At 41.6% G+C, this 21,536-nt stretch overlaps 2 protein-coding genes across 10 annotated transcripts in view; one reads left to right on the top strand and one right to left on the bottom strand.

Moving 5' to 3' along the window:
- Positions 1-5,586, top strand: part of ITIH2 (inter-alpha-trypsin inhibitor heavy chain 2) — a 43,721-nt gene extending 38,135 nt beyond the window's left edge. For both annotated transcript variants that reach the window (XM_008268046.5, NM_001082647.2), the window contains 5 exon segments: positions 871-984; positions 1,366-1,564; positions 2,135-2,307; positions 3,683-3,794; positions 5,281-5,586. In XM_008268046.5, coding sequence (XP_008266268.3) covers positions 871-984; positions 1,366-1,564; positions 2,135-2,307; positions 3,683-3,794; positions 5,281-5,428 — 746 coding nt within the window. In that variant the 3' untranslated portion in view covers positions 5,429-5,586.
- Positions 5,587-17,430: 11,844 nt separating this feature from the next.
- KIN (Kin17 DNA and RNA binding protein) overlaps positions 17,431-21,536 on the bottom strand; it is a 39,613-nt gene continuing 35,507 nt past the window's right edge. For 4 of the 8 annotated variants that reach the window (XM_002717311.6, XM_070055766.2, XM_070055764.2 and 1 more), the window contains 2 exons: positions 21,105-21,205; positions 17,431-18,359 (listed from right to left, as the gene is read on the bottom strand). In XM_002717311.6, coding sequence (XP_002717357.1) covers positions 18,297-18,359; positions 21,105-21,205 — 164 coding nt within the window. In that variant the 3' untranslated portion in view covers positions 17,431-18,296. Of the gene's footprint in view, positions 18,360-20,967; positions 21,017-21,104; positions 21,206-21,536 lie in introns of all 8 variants that reach the window. The other 4 variants (XM_070055765.2, XM_017347659.4, XM_070055762.2 and 1 more) reach the window with 2 other exon arrangements.

The raw sequence follows: 21,536 nt of genomic DNA, 5'->3' as shown, positions 1-21,536 counted from the left end.
TCCATACTGTTCTTGTTCTGTCTACATAGAATACAATCTTTAATCTTTTGTCTTTCTTCTCCTACTTTCAAGACTTAGTTCAAAGCCAAACCCCTCACACAGCCTTGCTGCGTTTGCCCAAGAGGGAAGCTAGCCAACTCTCCTCAATCTCACAACATTTCACTTGGGTCATTATTGCACCATTGACGTCATTCAACCTTACATTAGTGGTTGTGTTGGCCCTTTTGACTGTGCAGATCATGACTTCCTTTATACCTGCACCAAACATTGCCTAAGATGGTGTTTTGCACAAGGTTTTTATCCCCTCACCAAATATCTGTTAAATGGTTAATTGGGAGAGGATGTTGGGCAGGGGGAGGGACTAGGAATGATCCCGCAGGATAAAGATGTCCAAAAAACAAAGCAGCAGTTCCTTGGCCTTAGCCTGATTCTTGGCTGCCCTTGGAATTGATTAATATTGGTCTGTATGCCAACAATAATAATATTTTTTTTACTTTTCTTTGGCAACTTCCCTTACCTCTGCTTAGATACACATCCATGTGTGTATTTCCTTATATAGCTGTGTGTGTTTTTTATTTTTTGGTTTGTATTCATTTTTTATCTCTAGCGTCTCTAGCATCTAGCCTACTACATATGTGATAGCTACAGGATGAATATTCATTGTCTTTGTAGAATAACATAAAGCTCTGGAGGAGGCTCTGTGATGAAGAGACTGGAATATGAACCACTGGTCCCTAACACCACCTAACATAAAGTAAAACACAATAAATATTTGTTCTGAGTAAATGAAAGGTATTTAGTGATAAAATACTGTTAGCAAGCTCCTTTCTTCTGATTTTCTTTGTTTTCCTTTTCCTTGTATATTTCCAGTTGAAAATGACCCACATTTCATCATTTACCTGCCAAAAAGTCAAGAGAACATCTGCTTCAATATTGACTCAGAACCTGGAAAAATCCTCAACCTGGTTTCTGATCCGGAATCAGGTAAATTACAGGTGACTCCGATCGTTAGATAACTGTGACGCCTCCCCTCACTGAGATTTCTTTCTTTCTCACCTTAATAGGATTCTGCATTTTTCAAACTCTCATAATTAGTGATAAATTAATCATAAGTGTATTCCTAAATATTTTGAATAATTATAGTTCAAAACACATACCCTGAGTATGAACTGATCTCATTGTGATATAATTAACCTAAACCATAACAAAATACATCAGCTGTGACAGTTATTAAAAAGTGTGTATATTCTGAAGCAAAATCATAATCATTCTCATTTTATCAAGTTTTAGATATTTGAATCACTGTGTCCACCCATACCAAAAAATGACACCCAAGAGAGAAAAATATTTTTATTTTTTTGGTAGGGGTTTCAGTCAACGGCCAGCTTATCGGTGCCAAGAAGCCCCAGAAAGGAAAACTACATACGTATTTTGGAACACTGGGATTTTATATACGAAGTGAAGACACGAAAATAGAAATCACCACCGAGACCATCACCCTGAGCCGCGGCTCTCATACATCCATCCTGTCCTGGTTTGACACAGCCCACGTGGCGTATCAGAGGCAAGTGTTACTCCGTGAGAATCCCAGCCTGTCCTTGACTTACTTGTCCTTACACGACTGTAAGAATACATCCTGACATCCTCAACAACACAGAACTTAAAAATCATCATTTTAAATGTCAGGAAGCCAAGGTTCAGGAAAACGGTTTCTACCCATGACCCTGCTCTTAGCTGTAGGAACTACACCTTTGGGTCCCTGTACGTTTGTTTCAGTGACTGGCCTAGTGCGTGACACTCAGTACTCGTTAGGTACGTGTTGTGTCAATGACTAAGTCCATCAACTAAAATCCACAGCCTATGTCACATCAGGGAGTGCATTCCAATCATGCCTTAAGCATAGTATCTTCTCAAATAGGGTCTGTACATTGATTGTTTGCAAACACATAAATGGTAGACTCAGATCAGGGAGCTAAAACAGCACAGCAAAAAAATACAATAAGGCGCTTAGAAAATGAGTGGAATTAAGCTGGGAAGAGTGGAGAGCTCATTCTTAGGGACAAAGAGAGTGACTTTCTAAAAAAGTGTGTTCTGGAACTCATGTAATGTTTAATCCCATTGACTTTCACAATAGGGTGCTTGTCTCAGTGAAGAAAGAAAAAACTGTGACTGTCACTCTCAATAAAGAGCTGTCCTTTTCTGTTTTACTTCACCGTGTTTGGAAGAAGCATCCCATTAACGTAGACTTTCTGGGGATCTACATTCCGCCCACAAGCAAGTTTTCTCCCAACGCACATGGACTTATAGGTAAAGTGTCTTTCAACCATCTGGCAATTTTAATATTGCTCATTTATTTGTGTAATGGCTTTACATGTGGATATTAGCAGTGTAAACAATACCACATAGTTGAGAGGTCTTTAGCAACATTGCGTGACAGCAGTGAGAAGTTGGGAAAGTGGTGAATGTGGACTCGAGGTTGGAAGACCCAATGCAGCAGCACATCTGACTGATAATGCAATAGCCAGGACCACTGGTCTTTCCAAGGTCAGATGTCAGCATCACGAAGCTGGGCAAAGTAAGAAAAGGGCCAGATACATTTTTTTTTTTTTTTGACAGGCAGAGTTAGACAGTGAGAGAGAGAGAGAGAGAGAGAGACACTGCGCTGATCCGAAGCCAGGAGCCAGGTGCTTCCTCCTGGTCTCCCATGTGGGTGCAGGGCCCAAGCACTTGGGCCATCCTCCACTGCCCTCCTGGGCCACAGCAGAGAGCTGGACTGGAAGAGGAGCAACTGGGACAGAATCTGTTGCCCCAACCGGGACTAGAACCCCGGGGTGCCAGCGCCACAGGCGGAGGATTAGCCTAGTGTGCCACGGCGCCGGCCAGATACGTTTTAAGTTGTATGCTGAAGATATTTTTTTTAAGATTTACCTATTTATTTATTTATTAAATAAAGAGAGAGATAGGGAGAGAGAGAGAGAGAGAGTCTTCCAACCACTGGTTTACTTCCCAGATGGCCGCAACAGCCAAAGCTGAGCCAATCGGAAGCCAGGAGCCAGGAATTTCTTCTAGGTCTCCCATGCAAGGGCAGGGGCCCAAGGACTTGGGCTACCTTCCGCTGTTTTCCCAAGCCATATCAGAGAGCTGAACTGGAAGTGGAGGAGCCAGGACTCGAACTTGCGCTCATATGGGATGCTGACACTTCAGGCAGCAGCTTTACCTGCTACGCCACAGCGCTGGCCCCACTTTTTTCTAACTGAAGAGAGGTGAACTGGTGTAGGATTTCTCTGCTGATAAGCAGAACATCCTGGACAACCATTCCTTACGTTGGAAGAAGGGTTCAAACCCAAGCATCTGACAACACAAAGCTTGTTCCTATGACTTGAGCTATGTTCCCAGGTGCTTGTCTCATCCCAAGCCATCAGGGAGGTCAGTTTACTGATGATCCAGCAGATCTACCTCAGGTATACAAAAAAAAGTCCACAAGGGCATTTGATCTCAGGAAGGCCCCCGCCCTCCCTGGCCCTTCCTTTTTCTTCTGGGCACAGGTTGCTCCCTCAGAAATCCAGGAGGGAGATGCAAAAAAAAAAAAAAAAAAAAATGTAGCTTGGATTCAGTGATGAGCTCTTCTTTTTATTTAACCTTGGACTACTTGTAAATAAATGGCTGGATTCTGTTTCACTAGGCCAGTTCATGCATGAGCCAAGCGTACGCATCTTCAATGGAAGACCAGGAAGAGACCCCAAGAAACCAGAGGCAAGCATGGAGGTGAAAGGACACACACTGACTGTCACCAGGTAGGCCTTGGATGGACAAGACAATATCCAACAGGCCCCTGTTAGGACTGGACTCAGAGCAAAACGGAGTAGCAGGAAAGGCTGTGTTAAGCACTGTCTCTGTCAAATGAAACACTTTGTCGGGAACAGACACATACTCAATATCTGTACAAGAACATTTCAGATAGTCCACCCTCAGTGCATACATATGCATCAGAAAAATAATGCCAACCTTAAATAATCTGTTCTACTCATCTGCATGCATTAGAAGCCCTCGGGCCACAAACTGGATAATAGAAAATGTTGGCCCCAAAGGAAGGAATCATAAAAATAACCATGAACCACAGAGCTCAAGGACGAATGCATATTTTATGTAAGGCCTTCTTTTTTGGAGCAGATCTACCAAATGTATTTTTGTATAGCTTTTCTTACAAAAATAATATCCATATGCTTGATTTTGACATGAGAACTTAGACACAAAGATTCTGAATGTGAAATTCTTATATAAATCTATATAATTTTTCCAGTCTTTTGCAGTTGTCTTACCTATGCCTTATTAGATATCATATTAAAGTATGTTTGTCTTTTCACAGTTTTAACAAAGCAGTCAATTTTGCTTAATTAGAAATGAATCTATTTGCATATAGACATGTCATTGGCTTCTACATACTTAAGTCATAACATTATAGTAATAATTAATCATAAAATTACAGTGTCACCCCAAAAGTAGATCTGTGAACTCAAACCATGTGTTCTCAGTGTATATGCCATGCAATGGGTATCAGTTTACTAGATAGAGAACTGTAGGTTACCAATGAGTGCGGTGAGCACATTCTATAGCAGAAATGGTGAGCACCAATGAATAACAGTAACAATACAGGAAGCTGGTAGAAGAGCATCTCCCCCACTGTAATGACAAAAGGCAAATGTCCAACCTTATTTCCATCTACCCTGAGATCTCATGATGCGTAGATTAAATCGAGTTGCACTTACTGACTTTTAATGCTCATTAAAGTCAGTGTGCCAGATCTCTTTCAAATTATTGGCTTCCTCGCCCTTCAAGTAGGGGGTGTGAATTTGCTCCAAACCTGCAGCCATCACCCTCAAATAAAACTTGCCCATAAGGTGAAGGCAAGAGGTACCTCAGATTCACTCTTCAATGATTTTATGAGGCTAGCCTACAACACTCAGGAGTTCTGTTCCTGACTTCTGACCTTCCGAATTCATTTACTGCTCTTCACCTTGCCAGAAAAGTCCATGAGGGTCAACCTCTACAAGGGTGGCTTGAATCATCTGAGGACATACTTTTAGTTCTGTGCCTCCAACACCCAGCCCCAGGTTCTGATGTTTCACAGGACCTGGGGAGCTGGGGTAGACGATGGGCAGGCAGAAATGGTGGTGGAATTGGAACAAAGATAGCCACGGAAAGGGGTGCCTTGCTTCTAGATGTGCCGTGCTTGCCACGCCTTGATGTGTATGCTCACCACACCTACCGTTTTCCTTGCAGAGGCTTACAGAAAGACTACAGGACAGATGTAGTGTTCGGAACCGACGTGCCCTGTTGGTTTGTACACAACAGCGGGAAGGGTTTCATCGATGGACATTACAAGGATTACTTTGTGCCTCACCTCTACAGCTTTCTCAAACGGCCCTAGAGCTTTACGGTTTTGGAAGTTGTATGTACAAAGATACTGTATTCCCCCTACCATTTTGTAGTCATTCCTTAGTTCAGATAACTAAAAGCAAACCAGGTATCATGGTGATTTATAAAGCCTATTCCCAGATTTGAAGGAAATAAATATTTTGCAAGGAAGCGTGAGCATTTTGTTGCATTTTCAGATGCTAAGGTGTGTTATCAAAATGATGCAAGGAGGCCGGTGCCGCGGCTCACTAGGCTAATCCTCCACCTAGCGGCGCCGGCACACCGGGTTCTAGTCCCGGTTGGGCGCCAGATTCTTTCCCGGTTGCCCCTCTTCCAGGCCAGCTCTCTGCTGTGGCCAGGGAGTGCAGTGGAGGATGGCCCAGGTGCTTGGGCCCTGCACCCCATGGGAGACCAGGAGAAGCACCTGGCTCCTGCCTTCGGATCAGCACGGTGCGCAGGCCGCAGTGTGCCAGCCGTGGCGGCCATTGGAGGGTGAACCAACGGCAAAGAAAGACCTTTCTCTCTGTCTCTCTCTCTCTCTCACTATCTCTGCCTGTCAAAAAAAAAAAAAAAAGATGCAAGGAAAGCTGCTTTGGCAAGTCAAACTGGTACCTAGACCAGAGTCCCAGATTTGACACAGACTGTGGTAATTTCACTATTGTTTGAATGGCAGCTCCTCAACATTGCACACTGAGTACAGTTTTACATTGTTAAGTTACCTGGGAAATTTGATGAGCATGGAGTCTGAACAGGGGAAGTTACTTGATCACTGATGCTTTGGAGAAATTTATACTACAAAGCCCTGTTCCCATCTGGAGGGGTAGCCTTGCCAAAGTGACAGTGCTCCATGGTGTTGGCCCCGAGACCCTTCTTAGTGCATGAAGCCTGTGGTTGTCAGAGTTCTCCAGAGGAAAAGATCCAGTAGAAGACTTATTACAAAGATTGACTTACATGATTATGGAGGGTGTTAAATCCAAAATCTGCAGAGAGGGCCGATAGAACAGGAAATCCAGGGAAAAGCCGATGCTGCGGTTCAAGGACCCTCAGGCAGGAAGAGCCCACGTTGCTGACGAAGGCTGAAGGCAGTCCTCCAGAAAATCAGCCTTCTTGTTCCATTCAGACCTTCAACTAAGTGGATGAAGCCACTCAACACGGCCAACCTGCTTCACTCAAGTCCACTGATTTAAATGTGAAAGTCATCCAAAAGCATTCTCACAGAAACATTCCCAGTATTGTTTGACCAATTATCTGGACGTCCATGGTGCAGGCCTTAGAGTGGTCAACCTCATTCTGTTCACGCAGCCAGTCTCCAAATAACATAAATACAATGGGGTTGGCATCTGCTTCTTCACTAACAACCACACAATGCCCGCCTCCATGACTTTATTCGAAGATCACCAGAGGTTTTGCTACTCTAAAATTCTTTCTATGCTTAAAGTCACCCCAGATGACTGATGCTAACATTGCTAACTGAATTCTAGAAGCATAATTCTCAAAGCCTCTCTAGAGGCCGCCTCTCTGAGTCAAGTTTCACACAACATTTGCATACCTGGAACAGAGTGTTTACCACGCCTTAGAGAATTTTTATTTTGTTTGCATTTGAAGAATTACTGAGAGTGATACCATTTCCACTTTATTTTTTTTTTTTTTTTTTTTTTTTTTTTTTTTTTTTTTTGACAGGCAGAGTGGACAGTGAGAGAGAGAGACAGAGAGAGAAAGGTCTTCCTTTTTGCCGCTGGTTCACCCTCCAATGGCCGCCGCTGCAGCCGGCGCACCGCGCTGATCCTGGCAGGAGCCAGGATCCAGGTGCTTTTCCTGGTCTCCCATGGGGTGCAGGGCCCAAGCACCTGGGCCATCCTCCACTGCACTCCCTGGCCATAGCAGAGAGCTGGCCTGGAAGAGGGGCAACCGGGACAGAATCCGGCGCCCCGACCGGGACTAGAACCCGGTGTGCCGGCGCCGCAAGGTGGAGGATTAGCCTATTGAGCCACGGCGCCGGCCCCATTTCCACTTTAAACCTTGAAGTAAACTTTACTACAAAACAAAATAGCAAATCATGTCAAAACAAAAGGCTAATAACATTTATAAGGTAGAATAAATGAACAGCAAACTTAAAATGAAATCAGGCGACTCTATTAAGTCTGCATTAATATAGTGGATTTGGGTGGTAAGGTGTGCAAGTCTGGTCCATTATAATTCTGTGCTCTTTTTGGTAACTTTACTTTAAAAATCGATTCCTTAAATGGGATAAAGGAATACATTGGGGAAATTGCACTTTAAATTTTTTAAGGAACATCTGCATGAAATTTCCTAAAATTTGGTGAAAAAGATTTTTCACTTTAGATGCCAGGCAGAACCCCCTTCTTTTGGAAATATCCAACCTGTATTGTTAAAGTAAGCCTCTCTAACCTAATTGTGAAATATTAAAGAGTTCTGTAATCTAAAGAGGACTTCAGTGCACAGCAGGCAAAGGACAGGGTCACGTGGTTTTGATCTTCTATAGATAATGTCACCTATGACACATTTTAAAAAATTTCACTACATTTTTCCATTTCCTATTTCAAAAATACCAATCTTGAAGTGGTAATATTCAGCATAAATATCCAAAGTGGGTTCATGTTACTAATTCTGTTACTCAGTAAAAATCGTGACTGTAAAACTTTTACCTTTAGATAAACAAGGAGCTTTCCAAGATGGGATGCAGGGGTCCAAGTGCTGTCCCAGTCACTACGCCAAACTCCTGCCCCAGCTCTTAGCAAACTTAATCTGCAGGGAAAACTAGGACTTAACCAATTGTTAGTTGATTGTCACATACCTACATTCTGTGCATTAACAGAAATTTGTAATTTCTGTAAATGTATCCCTCCTCACAGGAGGATTTTTCATGTATATTAACAGACCCAAATACAGGTAGTTTCTCTAATGTATACGAAAATAAGATTCAAAAAATATATATAATTTTAAGCTTAAAAAAAAAAAGGAGGTCTAAGGAGTACATGGAGGGTCTGGTGTTGTGGTACAGAGGGTAAAGCTGCCGCCTGTGACACTGGCATCCCGTATGGGCACCAGTTCATGTTCTGGCTACTCCACTTCCCATCCAGCTCCCTGTTAATGTGCCTGGGAAAGCAGCAGAAGATGACCCAGGTGCTTGGACTCCTGCCACCCCTGTGGGAGGCCTGGATGAAGCTCCTGGCTGCTGGCTTTGGTCTGGTGCAGCCCTGCCCATTTTGACATCTGGGGAGTGAACCAGTGGAGGCAAATTTGTCTGCCTGTCTCTGTCTCTCTCTGCCTTTTAAATAAATCTTTTTAATTTTTTTTTCAAAAAGAGGGAAAAAAAGAGAAGATTCAAATAAAAATAGTGAAGGAAAATAGAGACAGAAAATCTCAGCAAGCAAGTTCTGACATACTTTAACATTGAGCAAACTCAGCAAAAGAGAGAGCATTGTAACATTTGGTAAACTAGGGGCTGGCATTGTAGTGCAGGGGTTAAGCTGCCACCTGGGACACCAGCCTCCCACATGAGCTCCAGTTCAAGTCCCAGCTGTTCCACACCCAATCCAGCTCCCTACCAATGTGCCTGGGAAAGCAGCAGAGGATGGCACAAGTGCTTGGGCCCCTGCCAACCACATGGGAGACCTAGATGGAGTTCTAGTCTCCTGGCTTCAGTCTGGTCCAGCCCTGGCCATAGCAGACACTGAGGAGTGAAACAGCAGAGGGAGGATCTTTCTGTCTCTCTTTCAAATAAATAAATCTTTAAAAAATGAAACTAGGGCCAGCGCCGCGGCTCACTAGGCTAATCCTCTGCCTGCGGCGCTGGTACTCTGGGTTTTAGTCCCAGTTGGGGCACCGGTTCTGTCCTGGTTGCTTCTCTTCCAGTCCAGCTCTGCTGTGGCCCAGGAAGGCAGTGGAGGATGGCCCAGGTCCTTGGGCCTTGTACCCACATGAGAGACCAGGAGGAAGTACCCAGCTCCTGGCTTCAGATCAGCATAGCGCGCTGGCCATAGTGGCCACTTTGGGGGTGAACCAATGGAAGGAAGACCTTTCTCTCTGTCTCTCTCTCACTAACTTTGCCTGTCAAAAATACATAAATAAATAAAAATAAAAATATTAAACTAGATTTAATATCAAATCCACACGTGATTTGAATTATCATAAATTTTATTAATAGCTGATGTTTTGAAATTCATTGCCTATAATAACTGTCTGACATGGAATCCTTCTTGAGACCAGTAATTTACCTTCTGTATAATTTTTTTTAAAGATTTATTTGAAAGTCAGAGTTACACAGAGAGGAGAGGCAGAGAGAGAAGAGAGGTCTTTTATCTGCTGGTTCATACCCCAGTTGGCCGCAACAGCCGGAGCTGCACCAATCTGAAGTCAGGAACCAGGAGCTTCCTTCGGGTCTCTCACATGGGTATAGGGGCCCAAAGACCTGGGCCACCCTCTACTGCTTTCCCAGGCCATAGCAGAGAGCTGCATTGGAAATGGAGCAGCCAGGACATGAACTGGCGCCCATATGGGATGCCGGCGTTTCAGGCCAGGGCATTAACCCGCTGCACCACAGCGCTGGCCCCAATCTATAATCTTTGAATAACAAGTGAATAATCAACTTTGGATTTAAAATGAAAGAAATACATTAATGGGAATAATTGGAAAGGAAGGAATTATTCTGTGGTTTGTCTGCAGATTAGTTTCTGCCTTTCAGCAATTAAATAAAAATGACAATGACCTATTTTGTATTTGTTTATTCTTTGGAGCACCTTGCTAACAGTGGTTGGTCAATATCTATAGATATTTTGTATAGGGTTTCGTATAGAGTTTTGGTATTTGATTTAAATCTCAGCTGGGGCAGTATAAGGCTGCTGTTTGTAAGCTGTATTAATCAACTTTAGAATAAATGTATAGGCTGGTGCTGTGGCATAGCAGGTAAAACCACTGCCTCCAGTACTGACATCCTAATGGGTTCCAGTTCGAGACCTGGCTGCTCCACTTCCAATCCAGCTCCCTGCTAATATGCCTGGGAAAGCAACAGAAAATGGCCTAAGCACTTGGACCCCTGTACTCAAGTGGGAGATCCAGAAGAAGTTCCTGACTCCTGGCTTTGGCCTGGCCCAGCCCTGGTCATTGTGGCCATTTGGGGAGTGAACCAGCAGAAGGAAGATTTATCTATCTTAGCCTTTCTCTCTCTCTCTCTCTCTCTCTCTCTCTAACTCTGCTTTTCAAATAAATCAATAAATCTAAGTGACTTTCTGAAATCCAGTCAGTGTGCCTCATTTAGAACATTAGAGCACATTATTCTCAATAGGAAATTTTGACCTAACATGGGGGAATTTTGGATATGTAGAAATCTCAGGAGTAATATTATACTTTACCAGCCCTCCAGTATGCATTATTTTAATGGATATTCTGAGCTAATCCTTTTTTTTTCTTTTTTCTACACTTTATATATTATTGAAAGCTAAAGGAAGCTTGCCCTTGAGTCATAGAAGGCACAAGCATGGCATATGCTCAGACAGGAACATGGACATGTCAAATTGCGACTTTCACCTCTTCCATGAAAATGTGCCAGCATCCTAGGGTTCTGATTTACATCCAGAAAGGAGGAAGAATAATATTTTTGAAGCATATTGAAACACAGGAATCTTCGTTCCAGAAAATTATGTGTGTGATCAAAGAGAATATGATGAGAGATTAATAGAAGGAATGAGTTATTAGTAAGTGAGTGGAGAGAAAACGAGTAAAGAAAGTTTTTGGACTTGAGTTGTACGAAGCAAACCAGTTCTGCACTGGAATGGTGTTATAACAGAGTGTATAGCTACTTTGTAAAATTATCCGCTTTCATTGGTACTCCACTGGGTTGGAAATGCTGAAGAATATGGACCTATTAAGATTAAGTCTTAGTCATTCCCCATGATAAAGCAACTGAACAAGAAACACAGATTTCAAACAAGGTGACTCCTTTTTGGGATGGATTGAATAAAATAAGAAGATATCACCGAAAAAAATAAATAAATAAATAAATCTTTAAAAATAATAATAAAAGGATAAATGTAACCTATTTTCAAAGCTTAAGTATCAATCTACATAATTGCCATTAACTCAAACATCCAAGTCTTATTGTCAGAAAAATGTAAAATTTATGTTGGAGAAAAATCATATTCTTGGTTCAGATCATACTCTGATCATAAGTTAAGACTTATTTTTAAATTACTGAAAACTAAACAAGTTTTCTTAGAGTTGGAAATGTTGGGGCTGGTGCTGTGGCATAGTGGGTTAACGCCCTGGCCTGAAGCGCAGGCATCCCATATGGGTGCTGGTTCTAGTTCTGGCTGCTCCTCTTCTAATCCAGCTCTCAGCTATGGCCTGGGAAAGCAGTAGAAGATGGCCCAAGTCCTTGGGCCTCTGCACCCATGTGGGAGACCCAGAAGAAGCTCCTGGCTTCTGGCTTCGGATCCACACAGCTCCGGCCGTTGCGGCCATCTGGGGAGTGAACCAGCGGATGGAAGACCTCTCTATGTAATTCTATCTTTCAAATAAATAAAATAAATCTTAAAAAAAAATGTTGTATCCAAAGAAACAGATGAACAGAATTTAAATGCATCTCATTCAATGTGTATCAAAAACGAACTAGAGTTATTTGAGAGTTATTCAGTATCTCTTGGTATAAGTTGTTACCCAAATCACTTTAAATGCTTTTTTTTCTTTTTAAATAGCAAAATGCTTTATTTAACCCAGACCTTGGAAGGCAGTGGGACTTTCTCAGCTGATCAGAGGTGCACTATGAAATCCTGTGGTCCAACTCCTTCATTTTTTTTTAAGATTTTTATTTAATGAATACAAATTTCCTATGTACAGCTTTTAGGGATATAGTGTTTCTTCCCTCCCCCCCTACCCCCACTCCCATCCCACCTCCTACTCCCTCCCCCATTCCATTTTTCATTGAGATTCATTGTTAATTGACTTTATATACAGAAGACCAACTCTATACTAAGTGGAGATTTCCACTGTTTACACCCACACAGACACACAAAGTATAAAGTACTGTTTGAAGTCAGGTTTTACCATTAATTCTCATAGTACACCTCATTAAGGATAGAGGTCCAACATGGGGAGTAAGTGCACAGTGACTCCTGTTGTTGATTTAACAACTGACACTCTTATTTTTGACGTCAGTGACCACCCGAGGCTCTTGACATGAGTTGCCAAGGCTATGGAAGCCTTTAGTTCACGTGTTTTAAAGGATCACTTAATACCACTAAGTGGCATCTTCTCTCCAGCCTTAGTCTTATAAAGGATGTGACTACAAAGATACAGTAAAAGCAAAGCAAAATCACTTGGTGGTCTGGATGTGCTAATTTATAGCTTATATGCCATAATTATTTAGTACTATTTTTCTTAACATTTTATCGTTCTGGTCAAGTCTCTTTGGTGATTTTTTCTGAATTACCCACATAAGAGAAAGAAAAATCAAAGATGCTTCTCGTTAGTGGTACAATGATTCAGTCATACAAATAACACTTCTAAAATCACTTGGTTAATTTACGACATGGCTGAATCATATCTTAATACTCTCATTCCATTCGCCCTCTGGATACTGAGGTGTATCCTGTTATCAGTTAATGGTCTCTTAGGCCTATCAGGGGTAATGTAGTTTTTTTTTAAAGATTTATTTATTTATTTACTTGAAAGGCAGAGTTACAGAGAGTCAGAGAGAGAGAGGTCTTCCCTCCGCTGGTTCACTCCCCAGATGGCTGCAATGGCTGGAGCTGAGCTGATCTGAAGCCAGGAGCCAGGAACCAGGAGCTTCTTCCAGGTTTCCCATGCGAGTACAGGAGCCCAAGGACTTGGGCCATCTTCTACTGCTTTCCCAGGCCATAGCAGAGAGCTGGATGGGAAGTGGAGCTGCCAGAACTCGAACCGGTGCCATATGGGATGCCGGCAGTGCAGGCGGTGCCTTTACCGGCTATGCCACAGCACTGGCCCCCAAGGCAGATTTTTAATGAGCTGCTCCAGATTATCAAGATTCTCCTCATTGATCTCTCTTTTCATTTGAATGTATGGAACGGTGCTAACTGATACGCAACACACACCTTGCGTCTGTGGCTGTTTCTCACTGTTGTATCCCCAGCATCCAATGGAGTGACTTACATATTGGAAGCTCTCAGTCAGTGTCTGCTGAAAGAATGTGACTCAGCCATGTCAGGAAAAACTGATAGGCTGTTAGAAGCAGATGCCAGAAGGCAAAGGGGGGAAAAAAAAATAACAGGATCCCATGGCATTCCAAGAAAGAAAACTTGGAGAATTTGGTCTTCCAGGACATGAATACAAGAATCTGATATGACCTCAAGCAAGATGAAGAGACAGAATAACTTTCAAAGAGAGAGAGAGAATGAGAAGTCACAGCCTAGGAGAAAACACCTTTCAAAAGACTGTTATCCAAAATATATAAAGAACACTTAAAACTCAACAATAAGAAAATGAATGCCCTAATTTAGGACAGGCAAAAGACCTGAAAAGCCATCTGACCAAAGATGTACAGATCCCAAACAAGCATATACAAAGATCCTCAATATCATATGTCACTAAGGACTGCAAATTAGAACAGTGGGGTATCACCACATGCGTTGTCATCATCCAGAACACCAGTACCACCAAATGCTGATGAGAATGTACAGCAACAGTAAGACATTTGTGGCTGATAGGAATGCAAAATGATTCAGCCACTTGGGAAGACATTTTAGTAGTCTCATGAAATACAAAACACTCTTATCATATAATCCAGCCATCAGACTCCTTGCTATTTACCTAAATGAGATGCAAAGCTGCACACAGATGTTTATAGCTGCTTTATTTATTAAATGTCAAAACCTGGAAGCAACCAAGGCATCCTTTAGGAGCTGAGTGGATAAATTGTGCTACATCCAGACAGTGGAATATTATTCAGCATTAAGAATAAGCTGGGGCCGGCGCTGTGGCTTAGCTGGTAAAGGCACCGCCTGCAGTCCCAGCATCCCATAAGGGCGCCGGTTTGAGTCCCGGCTGCTCCACTTCCGATCCAGCTCTCTGCTGTGGCCCGGGAAAGTGACAGAAGATGGCCCAAGTGCGTGGGTCCCTGCACCCACGTGGGAGACCCGGAAGAAGCTACAGGCTCCTGGCTTCGGATTGGCACGGCTCTGGCTGTTGGGGCTATTTGGGGAGTGAACCAGAGGATGGAAGCCCTCTCTCTTTCTCTGCCTCTCCTTCTTTCTGTTTAACTCTGACTTTCAAATAAATAAATAAATCTTTTAAAAAATTAGTCTGTAAAGGTTACATACTATAGGCTGTCAACTATGACATTCTGGGAAAGGCCAAACTGTGGATGGCAGACAAAATTAGGGGATGAATAGAATACTTTCACAGGGCAGCTCCCTGCTAATGCACCTGGGAAAGCAGCAGCAAATGGCCCTTGGACCCACATGGAAGACCTGAAAGAAGCTCCTGGCTCCTGGCTTCAGCCTGGTCCAGCCCAAGCTGTTGTGGCCACTTGGGGAGTTAACCTTTCAGGAAGATATTGGGAAAATAATTAAACGTGAAACACAGGGATAAAATGTTTAAGTTTTGGTTTTATTCATTTGAAATAGAGGTAAGAGAGACAATCTTCCATGTGTTGGTTCACTCCCCAGATGTCCACATTAGCCCAGGTTTGGTCAGGTTGAAGCTGGGAATCCAGAACTGCATCGGGCTTCCACGGGTGGTAGGGACCCAAGTGCTTGTGCCGAGACCTGGTGCCTCCCAGCGTCTGCATTAGTAGGAAGCTGGATTGAAGCAGTGGAGGGATCTGGACCCAGGCACTTCAGTAGGGAACACAGGTGTCCAAAGCAGCGTCTGTAGCACTGCATCACAATGCCCTCCCAGAAAACATTTTCTACAAAGAAAACCAGAGTTGATTCCAAACTTGCAGATTTGGGGGGTGGCACATGTAATTTGCCAAACTTCTTCACACTGTTGTCAACGACTCATTCTCCTTAGGAAAATTCTTCAGGCTAGATTTACACTAGGGCATGTCTCAAACACTAGGTTTCATTTAGTGACATCACCACTCACTGCCTTTTATTAATACCTTACAGGGACACATCAGGTTTTGATAATTTACACATTAAAATATTAAAATCCAAGAACACCAACTTGCCAGGATTATAAAGCTGGTAAATCCAATGGCCAAAATTCATTCTAAAATCTGCCATAATCCAAAACCCAGTCAGTATTCTTTCCATGATACTATGCTGGCAAGTTATTTTGAAGAACCTTAATTCCTCCCTGAAAGACATTTCTTATAAAGCTACTGACAACATGATATTTCTTTTTAAAGATTTATTTATTTAAAAGAGTTAAAGAGGAGAGAGAGAGAATCTTCTACCTGCTGGTTCACTCCCCAAATGACAACAATAACCAGGGCTGGGCCAGACCACAGCCAGGAACCAAGAGCTTCTTTCAGGTCTCCCATGTGGGTGCAAGGGTCCAAGGGCCCTAGCACTCAGGCCATCTCTTGCTGCTTTCCAAAGTGCATTAGCAGGAGGCTGGTTCAGAAGTGGATCAGCCGGACTTGAACCGGCACCCATGTGGGATGTCAGCAATGCAGGTGGTGGCTTTACCCATTATGCCACAGTGCAGGTCAAAAATCACTTTATTTCTTATAAGCTTCTTCTGTTCCCGCTACCAGCACCAGCATATATTCTCCCATCTTTTTTTTTTTTTTTTTTTTTTTTTTGACAGGCAAAGTGGACACAGTGAGAGACAGAGAGAAAGGTCTTCCTTTGCCGTTGGTTCACCCTCCAATGGCCGCCGCAGCCGGCACACCGCGCTGATCCGAAGGCAGGAGCCAGGTGCTTCTCCCGGTCTCCCACGGGGTGCAGGGCCCAAGCACTTGGGCCATCCTCCACTGCACTCCCTGGCCACAGCAGAGAGCTGGCCTGGAAGAGGGGCAACTGGGACAGAATCCAGTGCCCTGACCGGGACTAGAACCCGGTGTGCCGGTGCCGCTAGGTGGAGGATTAGCCTATTGAGCCGCGGCGCCGGCCTCTCCCATCTTTTGACAACAGAAGATACCATTCTTCCCCCACTCCTAGTCCAAGTGAGATGGAGGCCCAAGGATATGACTGGTCTGGCTAATCAGCCAATTCCATCCTTTTCTTCAGTGACTTGTCCAGGTGTGATCCCTTAAGAGTCAATTTTGGGCCTTTTGTTTGAAGTGTTATAGAAGACAGTCTTTTGAATATAGGGTAAGATGCAAATCTGGACAGGCTGGGAGTCATCTTCCTGTTCTGAGAGTGTCTAAAAATGCAGCCAACACCGAGGAGGCCAGAGATGCAGAGAGCAGCCAGGGTCTGCTCCTTTTCAGTTACATGAACCACAGGTTGAGCAGCCCTAACCTGCAATGCTCCAAAACCCCAAATATCCCAAATTTTGAAACTTTTTGAGCACCATTTTCAGACTAGGGAGGCTCAAATGGTAGTCTATGCAAATATTCTAGAATTTTAAAAACTGAAATCTGAAACACTTCTGGTCCCAAAGATTTCAGATAAAGGATATTCAGCTTGTATAAATTTATAGGGTAGGGAAATATAAAAAAAGGATGAGGTGGGTTTCATGTCTTTGGCAACCCAAAATAATGTGTTTCCTCTCTTTATTGATTTAAAAAATGTACATTTCAATATTGCTGGTGGGATTGTAAAATGATGCAACTACTTTGGAAAAAAGAATTTCACAAAATATTAAACATGGTGTAACATGAGTTATGACTCAGCAACTCTGCTCTTATGAATTGAAGTGTATGTCCACACAAAACCTTCTACGTGAATATCACAGCAACATTATTCATAATAGCTGAAAAGTGGAATTCTACCAACTGATGAATGGATAAACAAAATGTGGTATATCCATACAATGGAACAGTATTTGGCAATAAAGTGAAATGAAGTACTTCTATAACACAATGATACATGTGAGAACATTAGGCTAAGTATAAGAAGCCAGTCATAAAAGGCTATATGTTGTTTTATTCCATTTATATAAAATGTCCAGAAGAGGTAAACCATAGAGATAGAAAGTAGATTAGTAGGGTCTGGGGTGTAGAATAGGGATTAACTGTGTAAAAGGTTTCTGTGTGGCGAAATGAAAATATTCTCAACAATTAGCTGAAATCATCACACAACTCTGTAAATATGCTGAAAATTACTCAACTGTATACTTTAAATTAGTGAATTGTGTAATGTGTGAATTAAATGGCAATAAAGCTGCTTTATATCTATAGTTTGAAAATTTTAATTATAATTAAACTTTACTAAAAATATAAATTTAGAATACATGAAAGATTTCAATTATGAGTCTAAATTGTCTTATATACAATGCTTTACAATAACATTCTTCAATGAGAATTTAAAAATCTCAAGGAAATATTACAAAGGAACAAAAAATAACAAGGGTAAAATGACACTTCAGATAGTACATGAGACATAATTAATTTTTCCATTAAGTTTAGCTAAACAAGTATACAGTTATATTTTTAATTAATTAATTTATGAGGCAGAGAGACAGAGAGCTCCCATTTGCTGGTTCACTCCCTGAATGACTCGAACAACTAGGGCTGGATGGGTCAAAGCCAGGAGCCAGGACCACAGCCTAGGTCTCCCTCACCGGTGGCAAGGACCCAACTCTGGAGCCATTACGTGCTGCCTCCCAACTTAACCACTAGGTGAAATGCTCACCTCATATAGTAACATTTAAATAGATTCATTTGCTTTGTACAAAAGAAACACCCTAACACAGTAGAGTTCTCATAACGCCTTGGCAAACACCAATTTGATGTTCTAGGATTTTAATGTGTTGTTAACAAATTTTCAAACTCAGGCAAGTTTGGAAATGTCTTCATACTGAATTCCTTCAACTCTTCGTCCTTTTAAAGGTCCCTATAAATGACAATAATTTGAGAAAAGATTAAAAATACATCTGTAGCTTTTTAAAAGATAAGAAAATGATGCTACACTTAGGGATACAAATTTACCTTTTCCACATTCCTAAAATACCATTACGGTAACTAACATTTCCATATGCTAATGAAACGTGTTATCATTGGATACCTCAGTGCAACCTTGCTGGGTCTCCTCTCTGTTGACAGGGTAGATAGCTACATTTCCCAGTTCCCCTTGTGGTTAAGCAGGGCCACAGAAACAATGGCCCAGCCATACTGTCATCTCATATTCATTTCATATTTTAAGAGTGGGAAATGTAGTATTTGTGCCATTATCCATTTGGGGCGCATGGGTAATATCCATACTGTAAGCAATACAGGTATTCAAACACGTTTGTCCACTTCAGCGGTGATTGTCTATGTGATCTGTACTACAGAAAATGATTCCAATTTTAAATATATATTTTTTTCTTCTATTCATATTCAAAAAAAGGAAAGGGGAAAATGATTAATGGGCAGTATCTATCACAAAAGTGGATCATAGCTGGCACCACAGAAGGTAAGAACATGGGCTCAGGACCGGGACAGCCCAAGTTCAAACCCCACCCTCAGTAAGTGACTTAACTTCTCTCTGCTAATCTCCTCTGTGCCCCATTATTCCTGGTTAGGATAAGAGTAGTGGCAATAAAGGTGCTCAGGACAGTAACTGGGACTTAATGAGCATGAACGCACCAATTTTCTAATTAGCAAGTTTGATGAGGAAGAGGGAGAGGTCTCCAACCTCAGACTGAAATTTTATTTTGAAACCTAAGAATCATAACTTTCCTTAAAACTGCTGTATTAAACGCCATACTTGGAAATAAATTCCCACATAAAGTATGACCCGGCTGAAGTTTTCACTGCACTTGAAGGTGCAAAATCAATTACACTCTCTGATAAGAGCTATGAATCTGGAGAATACAAAAGGAGCTAGACATCTGGGTTCAACAGTCAAATAGCTAAAAGGTTGAGGCTGTTTTGGAACAATTTATTAGCTATTAAAAATTTGCTTAATAAATGTGTAAATCTCAAATATGATGACAGCTGACATGAAAGTTAAGACACCAAAAATAACAAAAATAAGAGAAACCACTTGAAAAGTTCGAGTCAATCAAAGATGAGGACATGATAGACATACAGAAATACGCACATACAGATTTCTTTGTTTTAAACAGAAGCAGGCTCAAAAAGAGATGGGGAGAGAGAGGGAGAGAAAGAGGGGAAGAAAGAGGGAGAAAGACACACACACACACACCATATTAGGAGGTGAATTTTCTCTTCCAGAAATACATGTTGCTTTACAATCAACCTGAAAGGCTTTTTATGTGTCTCTATTCATGGGTTCTACCTCAAGACAGCCTTGTAAGCAATTAAAGAATTAGGAAGGAAGATAGAACTGTGAGTTTACTAAGAGTATGAAATTAGCTCTTGAAAATCATACAAACTGTGAACCAAAGCTATTCTTTGGTTCTACTAAAGTATAGGATCTAATATCTGCTCAACAGGGATTGGTTGTCTTTTGTTTCCAGCTTAGATGAAAACATAAAGTGGGACCTGTACTTGGTAGATAATATTATGAAATTAGAGAGTGAAGGCCAATCAATATGTGAAGTAAACATGAGGGAGTTCTCCCAACACCCTGTACCGTGTCAGAGAAAATCGGAGTTTTCCAAATGAATTCATCTCTTGATTGCGTCAGAAACATTTCTCAGTGCCAGGTGAGATTCCCTTTTCCTTTTTTCCCCCTACAGTTTATTAGTGATGGTTTTTAAGTAGTCAGAAACAAAGTTTTTTTTTTTTTTTTGTAATTCACTTAAGTGTAAATTCTCTCAAATAAGGACCTAAGTGGCTTTTCTAGAAAACCTTTCTTAGACTTATATTCTCAAACAAGTCCATAACAAGGTTTAGGGGAAATGAACTCTCTAAGAAAGCACATAAAATATGGCAAGAGTGGGTGATTTCATGGAAACAGTCTAAACTTTAATTAATCTCTCCCAAGGGCTCTCATTCCCCCTGCAAAGACTAAAACTGTACTTGAGATGAGAAAATCTTTCATTTAGGGTAATGAAGATATGTAGAACAGTAATTCAGAGTTGTAAGAAGAGTATTTCCCCCTATGAAGACACTTTGGGCCTCACTCACAGATGAACTATCAATTCTAAATCAATAAATGATTTCATTTATGTCAGAATTCTTTAATTATTTTACTGACCTCTGCCACTTTAAATCCCTTTAAGCAGAGAGAATATTAAAAAGAAAAAAAGTTGATCTCTGTGGATCCTTTCCCATTAACTATACTTCCTCCATTAATTTTCTTCTGCCAAATTGAGTTCTATATTAGCTATGAAATTAAATAAAAAAGGCCAGCACACAAAATTACATATATTGTATAAAGGCTAGAAAGAAAGAGATATTAAAGAGGATTATCACTGGCCTTGGGCAATAAGGGCAATTTTTAGAATTATTTATATCAGATTATGCTGTTTAGATGTTATACATTGAGTATGCATTTTTGTAATCAGAACATAAAATAGTTTAGCAATGGTAAATGTAGGTAGTCGGCTTACAGAGTACAGATTTCCAAACAGGAGAGGAGGCAAACCAAACATCCAAACTCTAAAATAAAACAAAGATCAAGCCAGTAAAAGAACTCCGGCACTTTTTTAAAGCATTTTGAACTTTCTGTCTTTGTGTAAACACTTACTGTTTCAATGACAATAGTAGCTGAAAAAGTCTTTTCATTGATGGATTCCAGGATCCCTTCATTTCCTCTGTAGCCTCCATTTAAAACCAGAATTTTTTTTCCTACAACAGAAAAGAATACAAAACTTAATATGAAGATGTCCTTTTCCCCTCTACCTTGTTACACCAAATGAATGAAAAAACCCCTTCCTTTAGAAGTTCTTGCTCACATAAGAGCTGCAGGATTCTAAAGCACAGTGTGGATGTTGGCTATTCTAACATTAAAAGAGTCCTCATTTGGGGCCAGCGCTATGGTATGGTAGGTTAACCCTCCACCTGTGGCACCAGCATCCTATGTGAGTGCCGATTCAAGTCCTGAATGATCTACTTCTGATCCAGCTCCCCGTTAATGCTCCTGGGAAAGCAGTGGAAGATGACCCAAGTCCTTGGGCCC

Source organism: Oryctolagus cuniculus, chromosome 13, assembly GCF_051225735.1.
Source record: "Oryctolagus cuniculus isolate XC-2025 breed Fujian yellow rabbit chromosome 13, ASM5122573v1, whole genome shotgun sequence".
NCBI lineage: Eukaryota > Metazoa > Chordata > Mammalia > Lagomorpha > Leporidae > Oryctolagus > Oryctolagus cuniculus.
This window is presented reverse-complemented; position numbering and strand designations above follow the sequence as displayed.